This window comes from Halyomorpha halys, unplaced genomic scaffold (genome assembly GCF_000696795.3).
Source record: "Halyomorpha halys isolate HHAL.00 unplaced genomic scaffold, Hhal_1.1 Scaffold243.1, whole genome shotgun sequence".
NCBI lineage: Eukaryota > Metazoa > Arthropoda > Insecta > Hemiptera > Pentatomidae > Halyomorpha > Halyomorpha halys.
The window spans coordinates 698,404-713,283 of record NW_027106548.1 but is presented as its reverse complement, the minus strand read 5'-3'; the positions used below and the strand labels follow the sequence as shown (position 1 = coordinate 713,283).

The window sequence follows — 14,880 nt, the reverse complement described above, 5'->3', positions numbered from 1 at the left end:
GTTAAATATCATTGCTTTTCTTTTATAGTGACACAAATAGTGAGATTTGTATTTTATGTATTCTGTAGTAAGTTGTATCTTAGACTGGAATTACTTTGTGATAGCCCTAGCAGCTTTGGGACAGTCTGTAGAATGCATCAGAAGATACAGTCCTACCCAGTATACAGTATACTGGGTATAATATAAATTTAAGAACGAAGATTGAATTTATAGGTTATGTAGTACTATTTTTACGAATTTTTCAAAATAAGCTAAATTTTAAAATGTGGATACTGACGTTTGGCGCTTCTTTTGTTTAGTAGGCATTTGTACAAGTCTTGTGTTTGCGAGAAGTGGTAAACGTATAGATTCAGCATAAGAAGCTATAAATGAATTATAAGCTTACCAATATGGTAAACACGAGTACATAAATAGCAGGTTCTTGTAACTACTTATAATATCACCTGAATCACGTAAATTCTTGTCATGTTAAATATTTCAAAGCCGTGAAGATAGCAATCGTCCAAATTAGTGGTCTATAAGTCTAGTAATAATTTTTCAAAAATGAAAATAGACAAATAGAAAACATTGCTGTTGTTAATGTTAATCGATTAGATAATTAGAAAATCGCGTTTTTGTTGAAGATTACTACGCATATACATATATTATTACATTGTAATGGAATATATGAATGAGGATTGTTTCATTAAAAAAAAAAAAAAAGTTATTCTAACTTGCTATAATGAACTTTTTTTGTCCGGGGATGTTTTACCTCTTTGTCGCCTGATAGAACCGGGCCGACCTGAGCTATCAGCTGTAATTACCCCACAAGACCTATTTCACCCTAGAACTTTCTAATCATTTTATATTTTCAACAATAATGTCTGTTCTAAGAAGGTAAATATGCCCTGTTGTTAAGAATCAAGCAAATTTGAAATTCATTTGGCTGACAAACAGTTTTCCGTTTTTCAATGGCTATAAGTTGTAATAAAAAAAAAAAAGAAAATTCTTATTTATACATGCAAAATTTGAATCCTTATCTCACTACACATTAAAACAAATTGCAGAACTAAGAGATGAATTAATCAGCTATTATTTAATTAATTATTTTTAAAGTTAATAGGTTTGAAATTGTTGAATCATTAAAGTTATATTATTCAAGAAAATATAACCATATATAATATAAACAAATTTATTTTATCTTTGAATGAAAATTATTGTAAATTTGTCCTGAGGAGTAAAAATTTTTAGGAAAGCATTTAGCAATATTTTTTTAAAGAATAGAATATTATTTTTTTCCCTACAATTATTAAGGTGAAAAATAAACTTCCTTTATAATATTAAGAATATTCTATATTTGTTTGTAGAACGTTTCTAGTTTCCCTATTTTCAAGTATTAATATTCCTCATTATTGAGTACATTCATTTCTTTTTTTAAATTTTGTCATGCAACTTGTTTAAACTTTTTTTTTTTTGTAGCACTTGCCTTCTGGGGAGATTTGCTGGGGCTATCCACTCACAGTCTTTAAGGATTCCATCAACTCAGTATGTGATTAAATCAGGTTTTTAAGTACTTTATTTTATTAAATCGAGCATTTTATAACATAGATTTGATTCTGTTTTGTAGAATCCGATGTGTTACTTTAAAAGTTACTCATGGACAAACAGTGGCTCAAAAATCTTTTGAAGAACGAAATGCTGATGCTCACAGGCCCATGTCTCCTCACCTTACTATTTATGCACCGCAGCTTACTTCTATGATGTCTATATCCTATAGAGTCAGTGGAATGGTTCTTTCTGCATATTATGTTGCTTTAGCTGGCGGTAAGTTCATCTTACATAGTAAAAATATATATCTACTATAATTGTTAACATTAAGTATATACTATAGATCACTCTGTTTAGCCCCACTGATGCTGTTGGTAAACATGGAATGATATTAAATGATTATGGAATTAACTAAATTGAATATAAATATAATTAAGTATATATTCTGCTTTTATTTTAAGATAATAAATAAATATTTGTAATTCTATACAAACGTCATTATTTCAACAATCTTATGTCTTGGCTGAATAATCTAGGCTTCCTCATTTTTTTTTTACTTACCCTCCTCCCTCCTCCCTCCTACCTAATCACTAGTTCTTGAAAGTTATGAGATATTAATCCGCTTCTGCAAGGGCTTCAATTAAATTAAAACTTTAGGCTATGGTTATTGATAATTTTTTTTTTAAGTTTAAAACATTTATTCTTTGATAAGTTGGCCCTAATTATTAAGGATATTCATAAAATGTTTTAAGTGTTAATAAACTGTTGACAAAAGTAATGGTAAAAAAACATATGAGGGAGTCCTGATTATTTCTCTAATTGAAAAACATTAGTTAATTGATTTAATATTCAATTAAATTCTCCATAAGTATTATTAATTGGAACACTTTATGTAGTATAAATATATTAGGAAATAAAATATATATCTTTTCTATTAGCTATAAGTTGTATTTATGTTAATGTAATATTTTATTTTTTATCAATTTTATCTTTTTTAATTCACAGCTTCATTTATGACATCAGATGTGGCCCAAGTTGCCCAAAGTATAACTGCATTGGGCATACCAACAGCTGTGTTGTTTCCTTTGAAATTTATGTTAGCTTTACCAGCAACATATCACATTTTCAACGGAATTAGACATCTGGTAAATTTACTTATTTTTCAACTCCTTGATTATTTTTATTAACATCTTAAACATTTAGTACTAGTTCTAGTATTTAAGTTTGTATTTATAGTTTAATTTATACCAGATGCACAAAATATTTTTATGAGGTTTAAGAGAAGGTTATAAAGTGTTAAACACAAGAGGCAATATATTATGCCTAATAACAATAGTTTTTTATCGTTTGATAGCTTAGTAAAATTAATTAATCAATATTTGATTGATTCAGTTTAAAAAGTAATAAAAAATGATAGAAAAATGTTTAATTTAAATTGTAGAATTAAGTTTCACTCAGAGCAATAAATCATTTAGCATATGCTGCAAATTACAATATTATTGGTCAAAATATTTTTTTTAATTTAAAATATTTCTAATTATTTCAAATTATTATTATATTTTCAATTATTTAAATTTGAAATTACAGTTTAGCAGAAATCTCTGCCTACTCCCTGACGAAGACCTGAAAATCAGGTCGAAACGTCGGCATAAATAAATATTTTTTAATGATTGGAGAAGTTTGTCAGGGGGGGGGGGTGCGGTCAGCAAAGAACAACATAAATAAACAAAACCATATTTATTTATTTTATGCCGACGTTTCGACCTGAATTTCAGGTCTTCATCAGGGGTTATGGCGTAGAAGGTAGGCCTGCAACTGGAGTTGCAATGCTATCAGTGGTACAATGCGCTTTAGAAAATCATTTAATGATCTTAATATAATTATTTTATATATGTGGAGATAATGGTTGGGGTTGTTGTCAGTATGGTCGGTGATGTCAACTCCGCTCGAAAGGTCTGAAATTCAGGTCAAAAAGTTGGCTCAAATAAATAAGTTTTACTTATTCATGTACCATTACTGACCGCACTCCCATCTTCTATAAATTCTTCTTTTATTTTAACGATTTATTATTTTATATCTTTTTAATATTTATTTCTGTCCTTAGGCTTGGGACACAGGAAGATTCTTCACATTGAAAAGTGTCTATACAGGAGGTTATGCAACGCTTGCTGCTACTTTTATCTCAGCCTTTTACTTGGCTATGTAGAAAACCCTGAATCTATTGTGTTGATATGTTCAATATTTATTGTAATTACTTATTGTTATGTATTTTTTGTTGAATAATTTATTAATGAACAGATATATTTACAAAATTATTTATTTTAACATTTGGTCTCAGTATTAATATTAATATCCACCAAAGAATGCCAATTTAATTGTCAAGAATACCAAGTATCGCCTAACACTTTACCCTATTATATTCATTTGTATATATTGTAAGTTATTTGTAAACACCAAATATTGAATAAAATTAACATTTTATTTTAAATAAGATATAAAAATTAATTAGTCTTCATTTCTTGTCACAAGGAAATATTGACCTTTTTTTTTTTTTTTTTAAGCAAAACCTAACCATATTAAACCAGTCCTATGACCAACTTGACTTGCTAATATAATTTGAAGTTAAGATTTATGTGGATTACCCATTTTTAATATTTTCTTACCTCTCATAACTTATAATATTAGATAGTTTTTTTTGGGTGAAGGAATTTAAAATTTAACTTTAAAAGTAATTAATTTTTAGATGATGGTCAGGATTGCGGTCAAGAAAACCAAAAATAGTTTTCAATAAATTATTATTCACCCACACTGCATGTCTTCATCAGTGCTAAAATAAAAAGATATTGAGTAGGCAAAACCAATAAAGTGAGATGTTTATAAAAAGGATAAAAATAAATAGCTATTGACATCAATATCAACCAATTATATAAAGAAACCTATCTAAATAATATAAATAAATCCATAAATTGTTAGTTTATATAAAGAAATTATGTTTATAAAGTATAGTGTGGTTTGTTGTATATAATGTCTTGTTGTATCTCTGCCTTTATATCTGTTTTATTTACAAGTCACTTTCATACTCTTTCAATACCTTTACTTTGTGTATTTTTCTTTTAACCCATAGCTTTGTAACATATGCATGACTTTCTTTTATTTATTTTTTTTTTTTGTTCCCCTCCCTGGCATTTCTGTCATACAGAATTCAACAGCAGTGGGACTGTGGAGTAGAATTATGCATACCACTGCTGCCAATAATCACATAATGCATGTCTAACCAGCGTCTCATTAGATTGTAAAGAGGAAATTGAAAGTTATAGTTTTAAATGTGCTTAAGGTGAGAGCATACAGGATTTTAAAAGGAAGAAAACGTTGGAATGAACAATAAAGTTGTGGACCCAGGACTTGAACAGCAGATGATTACAAACTCAATAAGGATGAAGGTCCCTTTTATTAATCATGATGTTTTTAATATGATAATGTGATTTAACATAATCAAATTTTATTAGTTAATAAAAATATCCTACTCTACTTCTAAATTGTATATCCAATGATAAATTTTTAATTCCCTTTTTGTAAAAGCTCATTACAAAAATTAACCTATTACTGAAAGGGAGTTTCACTACATCAGCTGTTTTGAAGTGTATCATTTTTTTTTTTTAAATAGGCCCATGAAGTACTTTGTTGATTGGTTTAGAAGGCAGGTAGCAGTGCTAATTGGAATGCTGCTTAATAGGGTTCACTTGTATTTCATGGCAGCTCCAAGGAATATGAGCTGGACATCCCCTTCCTCCCACTCTGGTTAAAAGAGGTTGGTTACTTGTAGATAATCCCCCATATTCCTAAATAACCAGGAAAGGGATAATAAAATAAAAAGTTTAGAAGGTACAAAAAAACTCATTTTTTAGGTAAACCTTGAAGTTACTGCATAGTCAATCTCAAAATGGATAATCATCAATTTGATAGGAGAATAAATTTGACTTCAAATTTATATTTGTGCTCTTTTTCACTCTTATTTCATTTTTGGATCCTGATGGGTAACATACTGTTGTATGTATATCTTATTTAATGTAATGCATTGCACATTTTCATTTCATATAAGTTAACGAGAAATTACTATTTATTTCAGGCAGTTAGATGTGAGATTTAAGGTTATTAAGTTATCAACATTATTCACAATAAATCATAAAGGTTACAATAACATGTTATGATAGTACACTCTTCAGGCAGCTCTGAAAAATTCAAAAGTTCTACCTTTAAAATTTATTATTCCTCACAGTTCTTCAAGATACTGAAAATCATGTGATTAAATGATTGACATTAATCAAAATAAAATTCTGGGCCAACAAAGTTAAGTCCTACTTTAGATATCCCCCTTATTCATCAAGTATTTTAATTGATGTTTTGTTGATTAATACATAATCAGACTTGGTAAATGCATGATCACTTGTGAGGGAGAGCTACTCCAAGAAAAACTTGGCTACTATAATTTGTATTTCGGTTCAAGAACTAAATATTTCGGAAGTTGAAACTATTGTATCTGTCTGGGAAACCCACAGTTTGGTTCAGCCTTTGAACACCAACAGGATCATTATTTTTCGATAAACTGTTGGTGTTTTTTTTTTTTTTAGAAAATATATTGATTATGGAAATTCTTGTCCAATCATAACAAATCTGTAGGAGAGTATACAGAACTTTTGAAGGTACTACGTCTATTTCCTTTCATTTTGTACTGAAGTTTGCTAATGTGATTTTTAAGAAGGCCTGAATACTGAACATTTAATCATATTCAGTGTTAATAGTGTAAGATTGTAGGAAATATAAATATATAAAGATAGGAAATGAAGAACTAGAATTGGTCTAAAGCCCCAGACAACAACTAGAGTTGGTGGGGTGGGGGAAGCAACCACCAGTCTTTTGAAGTTGCCATAATGCTGGAGAGATCCAGTTTCCAGTCATTGTAAAGGATAGGCTGCACAGCAAGCAGGAACACGGGCGGAAGGCGCCAATCATCAGAATTTTTAAGATTAGAAGGAGGAAGGTTGTTGAAGTAACAGCTCCAAAAATACTTAAGAATCAAGTAGAGATATCCTGATAGGAGGGTCTCGAAGGGATACGGGGGAGACCTGATAAATGTTGTCAGGATAGTATTCCAGTAAACGTTGACGTCGAGAATGTATTTACTTGGCCTCTTCCAAGAAGTCGCTGTGAATTGTTTTATTGATAGTACATAATATTTGGTATTTACAATGTTTCTCAATTGTACAGTCATACATGTTAATAAGTAATGAAATAAAATAATATGGCCTTGCTTAAACGTTATAGGACTTCAGTGAAAGCCAACGAACGACCACATTCCGTTACAATTTCATTGTGTTAAAATAGAATTTTTAATAATGTCAATCTTCAATGGAGGGCGCAGCAAGCTCTTACAATCTATCGGACCCGGATGTACTATAACTTTTAGGATTCGGACGGTACAGCCCAACCTGTTCGACTTCGTACCCAGTGGCCAAGAGGTTAACCACGATTCAAGAAGCAATTGTCTCATGTTAATTTCATAAACTATTAATTAAAATGCTTTCATTATATCATAAAACAATGATGAATTTCGATTTAATGAAATGACTGATTTCAAAGGATCTGATGAAAACAGTAGCCACTAGAAGCTTTAAAAATTTTTTAATCCACAACAAATTTCAATTGATTACTTCGTAGAATGCTAAAAAGGCAGAACTCCATCTAATATGAAAATTTCATTTAGGAACATGGATTGATAAAAAAATTCAAGTTGTGAATGTTGCTTGACATAACTGAAAAAATACAATGTTTTTATCCTGCAAACATAATTCGTAAAAAAAATTAAATACTTTATTTAACAGTGGAGAACTGCCTTTTAACATTCAATGATTAAAAAAGACGTGTTCTGGTCCACTTAAAACTAGTCTCTTCACTGCAGTGACTATTAAATCGAAATTTCACACCATCTCAACTTCATAGAAGTCATCAGTTTTATGAAATAATGAAAACATTTTTAATCAATAGTTCGTGAAATTAACATGAGACAATTTCTTCTTGAATACTGGTTAAACTGTAGGCCACTGGGTAGCATGTCGAGCAGGAAGGGCTGTACCGACTCCTAAGTTTTAATACATCCAGAACCAGTAGACAGTAAGAGGCTGCTGCGCCCTCCATTGAAGATTGAGAATTTAATAATTCCAGTTTGACACAATACACAAGACTTCTTCTTAACATAATATTTTAATGAATTTAGAGTTCTCCGTATATGAAATTTTATTTATTACTTAATTTAAAAACGAACAAACAGTAATAATGATTTATGTGACTATTATAAATAAACATAAGTAAATAAGAAGGCCATATTAATTATATAATTTGAAATATGAGAAAATAATTATGTTAAGAGTACCTGATGATGGGCTGATGGCTCAGAAATGTTCTTACTGCTAAGTTAAAATAAAGAAATTTGATTAGGTTTATTCACTTCAACTCACAAAAGAATACATAGTCATTATTATCTAATTCATTTCATGAATTTTCTTTTTAAAAAACTTGAATTTTCGTATTAATTTATATCATTTTTATTAATTTCTATTTTGTGACTTTACAAATCATTATCTTAACAAAATTTACTGGAATGTAAATGGGTATAAATATAATGACGAAGTACGAGCAAATATATATTGGATATGCACGAAGTGGTACATAGAGATATGCAAAATGTTACTCGATCCATTGTTGTTGTGAGGATTGAAAACCTCTATGTTTGCGAAAGCTCTTCGCTGCCAGAACCTCTTTGCAGTCTAGCTGTGTCTTCAAGTTCTCTTTTCAACTGCCATATTGGCGTTTCAGACCTCACTTAGCTGTAAGTTATCCAATTTCATCGGCTTTTTAGTTGTAGACTATTTATTAAAAAGTGAGTTTTTGTTACATTTTGTTGCTTTATTTTTCGTTTTCTAACATTAGTCTCTAAATTTCTAACAAATTACTGTAGGTTAGGTCGACATCTATCATACTAACTGCATGGTTTTTTTATCCAACTTAGTATTAGCTAGTAGATTTGATTTATCTAAATATTCACTTAAGCATTTCTAAAATGGGTTTATTCGTTAGTATATTTATGATTTGTATGATTGTCTAATTGTAGTGAACGGATATGATACATAAAATTGCACTTATTAGATACTTTCTAATTTATTAGTTTCAATCTATTTACAATTAATTATTATTATTAATTACTGTCCAGGTTTAAACAATGGCTCCACGTAAGGGAAAGCAGCAACAAGAACAAGTCCAAGTTTCCTTGGGACCTCAAGTTAGGGATGGTGAAACTGTATTTGGTGTAGCTCACATCTTCGCCAGCTTCAATGATACTTTCGTTCATGTCACTGATTTATCCGGAAAGTAAGTGTTTTAGTGATTCTATACATATCGTAAGCTTAATAAGTCTACATGAATGTTGCTCCTATAAGTTAATTCCATTATTTTCATAAAAGTTAGGTAATACATTTCTTGTATCCTGATTTTGCACCCTCATTGTTTTTAAAATAATTTCCATAATACAAGTGTCCATTTCACTGTCTTACATTTTAAAATGTAATTAACAAGATATGTAGTTAAGCTATTTGATGTCATGTTATAGAATCTTGTTTTCAAAATGTTTCATAATTGTAGTGGGTCTTGAATGAAATGTTCAGATTGTAGTTCCAAAATGTTGAAATTTTAAGAATAATTCAAACTGTTATAGCTCTTATTAAGTCTTCTAAACTACAAATCAAGACTTTTTATTATTATAACCATTCAGGAATTGGACCCTAATTTGTGCTCCAATAAAATGCAACATCTCTTCTTTCTTTGTTAATATTTTTTTTTCTAATTTCACAAATCACCATTTTATGAGGTCAATAGCCTTTGTTGTTGATTTATTGAACAAGTTGTTGATTATTTTATTTAGGATAGTGAAAGCAATTTTGATAATCCTGAACAAATTTTATATACAAGGATATTAATCAATTTCAGTCAAGGGCTTTGGTATCAATCCTTTAAACTTGTGAGTTTTTCTTGCCCTGAAATATTTTTCCTTAAGACTTCTGTTCATTTTATGTCACATCAATAGTATCACATCTTACAAAATAAAGTTTTTTTATGTTTAGTGTTGATGTTTTTTTTTAATATTGTATCATTGATTGGTTACTTTGTGGCAGCCCTACGTGCTCTGAAACAATTTGTAGGACAGCCTTAGTTTAAAAAATAATTCCAGTCTGCGGTACTATTTTTGGAATATTAATAATTTAATCTATTGTTACTTTATTTTGCTCCAATGATTTTTTTATTTATTCCATAAATAATTCCTTTAACAATATTACTATATCTTAACATCCTGAATTCAAATTATTTTATTTTATTCAAATTTTTAAAATTTTCTTCTCAACTTAAAAATCTGTGAAATTATAAAGTTCTCTACTAGGAAAAATTCTCTACCTTAACCAAAATATTTCTTCTGTGACCCATAGCCTTAAAACCAATATGAGTGACGTACTTTTTAAGAACCTCTGCATTTATAACACAACCTGGTTACAACAGCTCATCTCTAAATTTAATAATTTCCTGTTTACTTAATATAAATAGTATCCAATTTGTCTTAAATTCTTACAATTTGTACATCCACATGGACAATCTATCACTTACTAGCTTTTATTATACAGCATTATTATTATTAAAATAGCACACCTTAAGTACACATTCTATTTAAATCAATAATTTAAAAAAAACTTTTCCAGACTATTCTGCTCAGGTTACCAGTTTCAGTCAAAATTGCCTTATGAAGCAATAAACCTTTAGGGAATCATATTAATTTATGAATAAGCTTTTCTTAGCTTATTTTTAATTACCTATTTTCCACTCTTCACATTAATATTAAAAATTATAATTTCAAATCAATTTAACACTACTATTCTTACATAGTTATAACAATATTTGTAACCTTCCTTATACTCAGGTCACTGATACATTTTATTTATTTCAACTGTAATTTTTTTTTTTACTAATATTAATGACCTGGGCAGAATAGAAATTTGTATTCAAGGTATGGTATTTTATTAATAATAGTGTTGTTTGTTTAAAATAAATGTATATTTAAAGTTGCTAAGTAATAGATAGTTTTTGATGATTGCCGAACTGACCGAAACGGACTTTTAAAGAAATAAAGAGTGTTTGAGACTAAAATTATATACTAATCATATTATTTAAACAATAATAACCAGTCTCAAGAAAGTGAAAAGATTATAAATAAAATATAATTAATTATTTATAGTTTATAAAATTTCCCCTGCAGATGATGACAAATGAGTCCACATTTCTTCTACAGATATTCCTCCCCCTGCCTCCAATGTTAGCAATATTCTAAGCCTTGGTCACGATTTTTTTAGTCCCAACTCTTCATTCTAAATAATCCTTGTACTGTTCACTGATATAGACTGTATTCGTGATAGCCCCCTTATTCACCATTGTAATGAATGTTAAGAGTTAACCCACATTGTTACTTATAATTTTTCAAAGACCTTTTCTTCACTCGATTATTTCTAAAATCCTGCGATGACATCATCATTACTAAAGGGGACTAGACTGTTTATTATTGAGCATTCAGACTACAATGACAAAATGCAGTGGTAGCTCCCAAAATCTGTTATTGAAAATTATGAGGAATATGATAAATATGAGGTAATAAGGATGACATATTTTATTTGTTGCCAGTATTCCAGGCATTTATCAGGGTTGACATTATGAGGATATTCTGCTATGAATCGGGGCAGCCTACACGATTTCAACCCTCATTTAGCCAAAAAATAAATAAAATACACCACACTTACTTTTGTTTATTATGTCTGCATCCTCGACCATCTTTTCCTTTTATTGATTCTACGGTCAGCTATCTACACAATATTTTAATTAAAAAAGTTAAATCTGTTTTGTTTTTTATATATATTCAATTATAATTTAACTATCATATTTAACAGATATCATGTTTAATATAACTAATGTAATATTTTAGAAACAACTTATGAATAGAATAATTATTGTTTAAGTTAACTATTGCTAACTTTTCAGGGAAACTATTGCTCGGGTAACTGGAGGTATGAAGGTAAAGGCTGATCGTGATGAAGCTTCTCCCTACGCAGCTATGTTGGCAGCACAGGTATTTTTATTTTTCTTATCACTACTAGTATTTTATTTTATTTATTACCCCTAAACATTGGCTTTTGCGCCTCTACAAGTCATTTCTTTGATGTCTGTTAACATTGAATGTAAGGGGCATTTTGTTTACTTTTTCTTAAAATTTTGTCCAATACACTGGCCCTGATTGGTCAAAGTGGAAAAATGGTGGATGATGATAAGGTATGTTGTTGTCATATATATATAAAATACTGCATCGAGGTGAGTAAATGCCTGAGAAATCAAGTGGTTTGAGGATACTTGTCTTTAGACGTGTTTGCCATATCTCACAATCTGAGAACGAGCTACTGGAAAAGTGAGTTAGATTGTGTGAAAATTATGAATTTAAAGTAAAACAGCTGACTTGGATGGTATATTGTGCTATTTTCTTTCTATTCTGTTATTTTTTCTTTTGTCCTGTTCTGTAAATGTTTGAGTTAGTTGAAATTGGTATGGTTGGGCTGTATATTCTTCAGTAAATTAGCACTGAGTACAATTTTTAATAACTAAACTGAAGAGAACTATAGATAAAAAAACTATTTTTTTATTTTGTCTAGATAATAAGTATTTTTTATTTTGTTTTGGTTTTGGAGTTCATGCTTTTTGAGCAATCTGATATTTCTTACTGCTTCCCTTTTGCTTAATCTCCTGATTTCCAAACAGAATAATGGATTCCTTGTGATAGTATCCATTATTATTATTATTATTACCTATTGTTCGTTTGAAAAAAACTTTTATTTCAATCTGGACAGTTGACATCAAACCTTAAAGCTTCATCTTGCTACAGCACTAATTTGGAAATTGGCACTAATTCGGAACATTCCGGTAACTTAGCGATCCAGTACTGAATCTCCCAACTGCTGCTGCTTCTGTGTAACCATCATACAAAACACGTTTTCTTTTGAATATCTTTGTCTAGTATATTTTGGAACAAGTTCTATCTATATTCCTGATTCTGATTTACTGTCTCAAATAAGTGTAGTTCAAAACTGTCCAATTTTTCTCTATTGTATGGTTCTTGATCAACGTAATTTGAAATGGTTCCTTTTTTATTTTAAGCTGTTTGGTTAGGACCCTGTGAATATCGTTTCTGAATAGCCTTGAAAGATTCACTACAGATTTTTCTTAGCATTTGGATTAATTTAAGTTGCAGCCAAAAAAGTAATCTAAGAAATCAAAACCATTCGTGCATTTTAAACCTTTGCATGCATTAAAAATAATATTTTCAATTTAAATATGTTGCTTAAATTGTAATTAAGTTTTTTCTAAGGTTGGCAATAGTTGGATAAAACTTTCGATTTAAAGTATTGAGAGTTGTTTCTAGCAAAAGCCTACCAATAATCTAACAACTATCAATGTATGAGTGGCATTGCTGATGCCACACTTCCTAAATGTTTCATTTATTGGTTTAAATAATATTAATAATAATATCAATAACATATAATTAAAAGATGTGTTTACATAAAAAGTTAGATTGCTATTAAAGATGAAAAGGTTTTGCTTATTACTTCTTCCTAAATTGAACTCTAAATTGACAATATTTAATTAGGAAACCTGAACTTGTTAATTCATAATGTAATTCTTGTTTTTTTGTGAAGTCCTCCAAAAAAGTTCCACAAACCCTCATTTTTTATACCTATCATTTCTTTTTGCTAGTATATTTTTTTTTTATTGCCGATTCACAATTAGTGAAGAAATTAATGGATGAAGGCTTTATGTTATGTTATATTTCAGGAAAATAAAGGCTTTTAGCTTGAAATAGATTAAATACTTGTTTCTGCATAGCGCAGTGCACGTCATTAACCTTAAATCTTGTTATGTTTCACGAGTTGTGAATTGCGTTTTCCTGTCTGAAATAATATTATAACATAATTAAACTCTATTTTTCTCAGATCCGTGTGTTTCTGGCATTACACCTTTATCCATTGATCAATTATATTTTAGTTGTATGTGTGGCAGTTATTTTGTCTAGTAGCATTTGGGTTAATCAGATAGGCTTGTTAGGTTTATTAACAAATGCATTCCTAAAAAGTTAATAAGCACTAATCCAACGGCAGAATGTCTGAGGTCGATCTAAATGTAGTTGGGAGGATTGCATATCATCTTGTGAATTTGGGTTTGGGCGGGCGTTTCTAGAAAGATGTATCATAAACAGTGATTAGTGGTGTCCGCATCAGCCCTGCAGGTTCGCTAAGTCTTTTATTATTTATTACAACAAATTTTTGACTAATGTATAAAATCGATTAACTTTCATACTTTATCAATATAATTGTCACTAATAATGGGGAAATACTATAAAACAATTTGATGGATGGAAATTTACTTTTGCTCACCTAATTGAAAACCTTTCAGGCTTCTTACCAAATTTGAAAGAAGGCTTGAAATGTTAAAATTACATTTTCTTTTCTTTTCTTTTTTTTTTTTTACTGACTTAACTGTTAAGTATGTTACATAGAACTTTTAATTATTTTAGGATGTTGCTGAAAAGTGTAAAACACTAGGAATCACAGCTCTCCATATCAAGTTGCGTGCCACCGGAGGCAACAAGACCAAGACTCCAGGACCTGGCGCTCAGTCGGCCCTGAGGGCTCTTGCACGTAGTGCCATGAAGATTGGCAGAATTGAAGATGTGACTCCCATTCCTTCAGATTCTACCAGAAGAAAGGGAGGTCGTAGGGGACGTCGTTTGTAATCTGGAGTTGTATACATTCATTTATTCCTACATTTTATTTTGTTTTTATTAAAAATAATTTTAAACAATAAACTGGATGTGTACCTAAATTATTTTATTCCTTCCCCTTGTCATTCTTTATTATTTTTGTATCTTTTAATATTTAGTATTGTAATGTGTTCACTTATGATAAACTTAAAACTATTAAATACACAATTTTTAAAATTCTAGTTTAATCTATACTAGTTATGTATATGTATATATAGTTGACCGTCAAAATTTATATATAAGATGGTCAGGGTTGTGGTCAAAAGAGAAACAAAAATAGTTTACAACTATTTATTTTCCGACGTTTCGCCCCACTTTGCAGGGCTGTTCAAAGGTAAAGGTTGAACAATTATCTTTTAAATTTTTACGGTCAACTATATATATAATGATAGCCAAATCTACGG

The 14,880-nt window shown here is 29.6% G+C and overlaps 2 protein-coding genes across 3 annotated transcripts; both read left to right on the top strand.

Moving 5' to 3' along the window:
- The first annotated feature begins 748 nt into the window (after positions 1–748).
- LOC106680105 (uncharacterized) lies at positions 749–4,032 on the top strand. Its single transcript, XM_014419595.3, has 5 exons — positions 749–876; positions 1,459–1,524; positions 1,607–1,803; positions 2,533–2,672; positions 3,632–4,032. Exons 1-5 carry the CDS (start codon positions 860–862, stop codon positions 3,731–3,733), a joined length of 522 nt encoding a protein of 173 aa, XP_014275081.1. The 5' UTR covers positions 749–859; the 3' UTR covers positions 3,734–4,032.
- Positions 4,033–8,275: 4,243 nt separating this feature from the next.
- On the top strand, positions 8,276–14,538 carry LOC106680126 (small ribosomal subunit protein uS11A). Of its 2 annotated transcripts, none has more exons than XM_014419634.2 (4): positions 8,276–8,410; positions 8,792–8,949; positions 11,653–11,740; positions 14,231–14,538. In XM_014419634.2, exons 2-4 carry the CDS (start codon positions 8,801–8,803, stop codon positions 14,447–14,449), a joined length of 456 nt encoding a protein of 151 aa, XP_014275120.1. In that variant the 5' UTR covers positions 8,276–8,410; positions 8,792–8,800; the 3' UTR covers positions 14,450–14,538. The 2 variants fall into 2 exon arrangements, with proteins under 2 accessions (XP_014275120.1, XP_014275121.1); XM_014419635.3 differs by having other exon boundaries at positions 8,360–8,461.
- Positions 14,539–14,880: the final 342 nt, after the last annotated feature.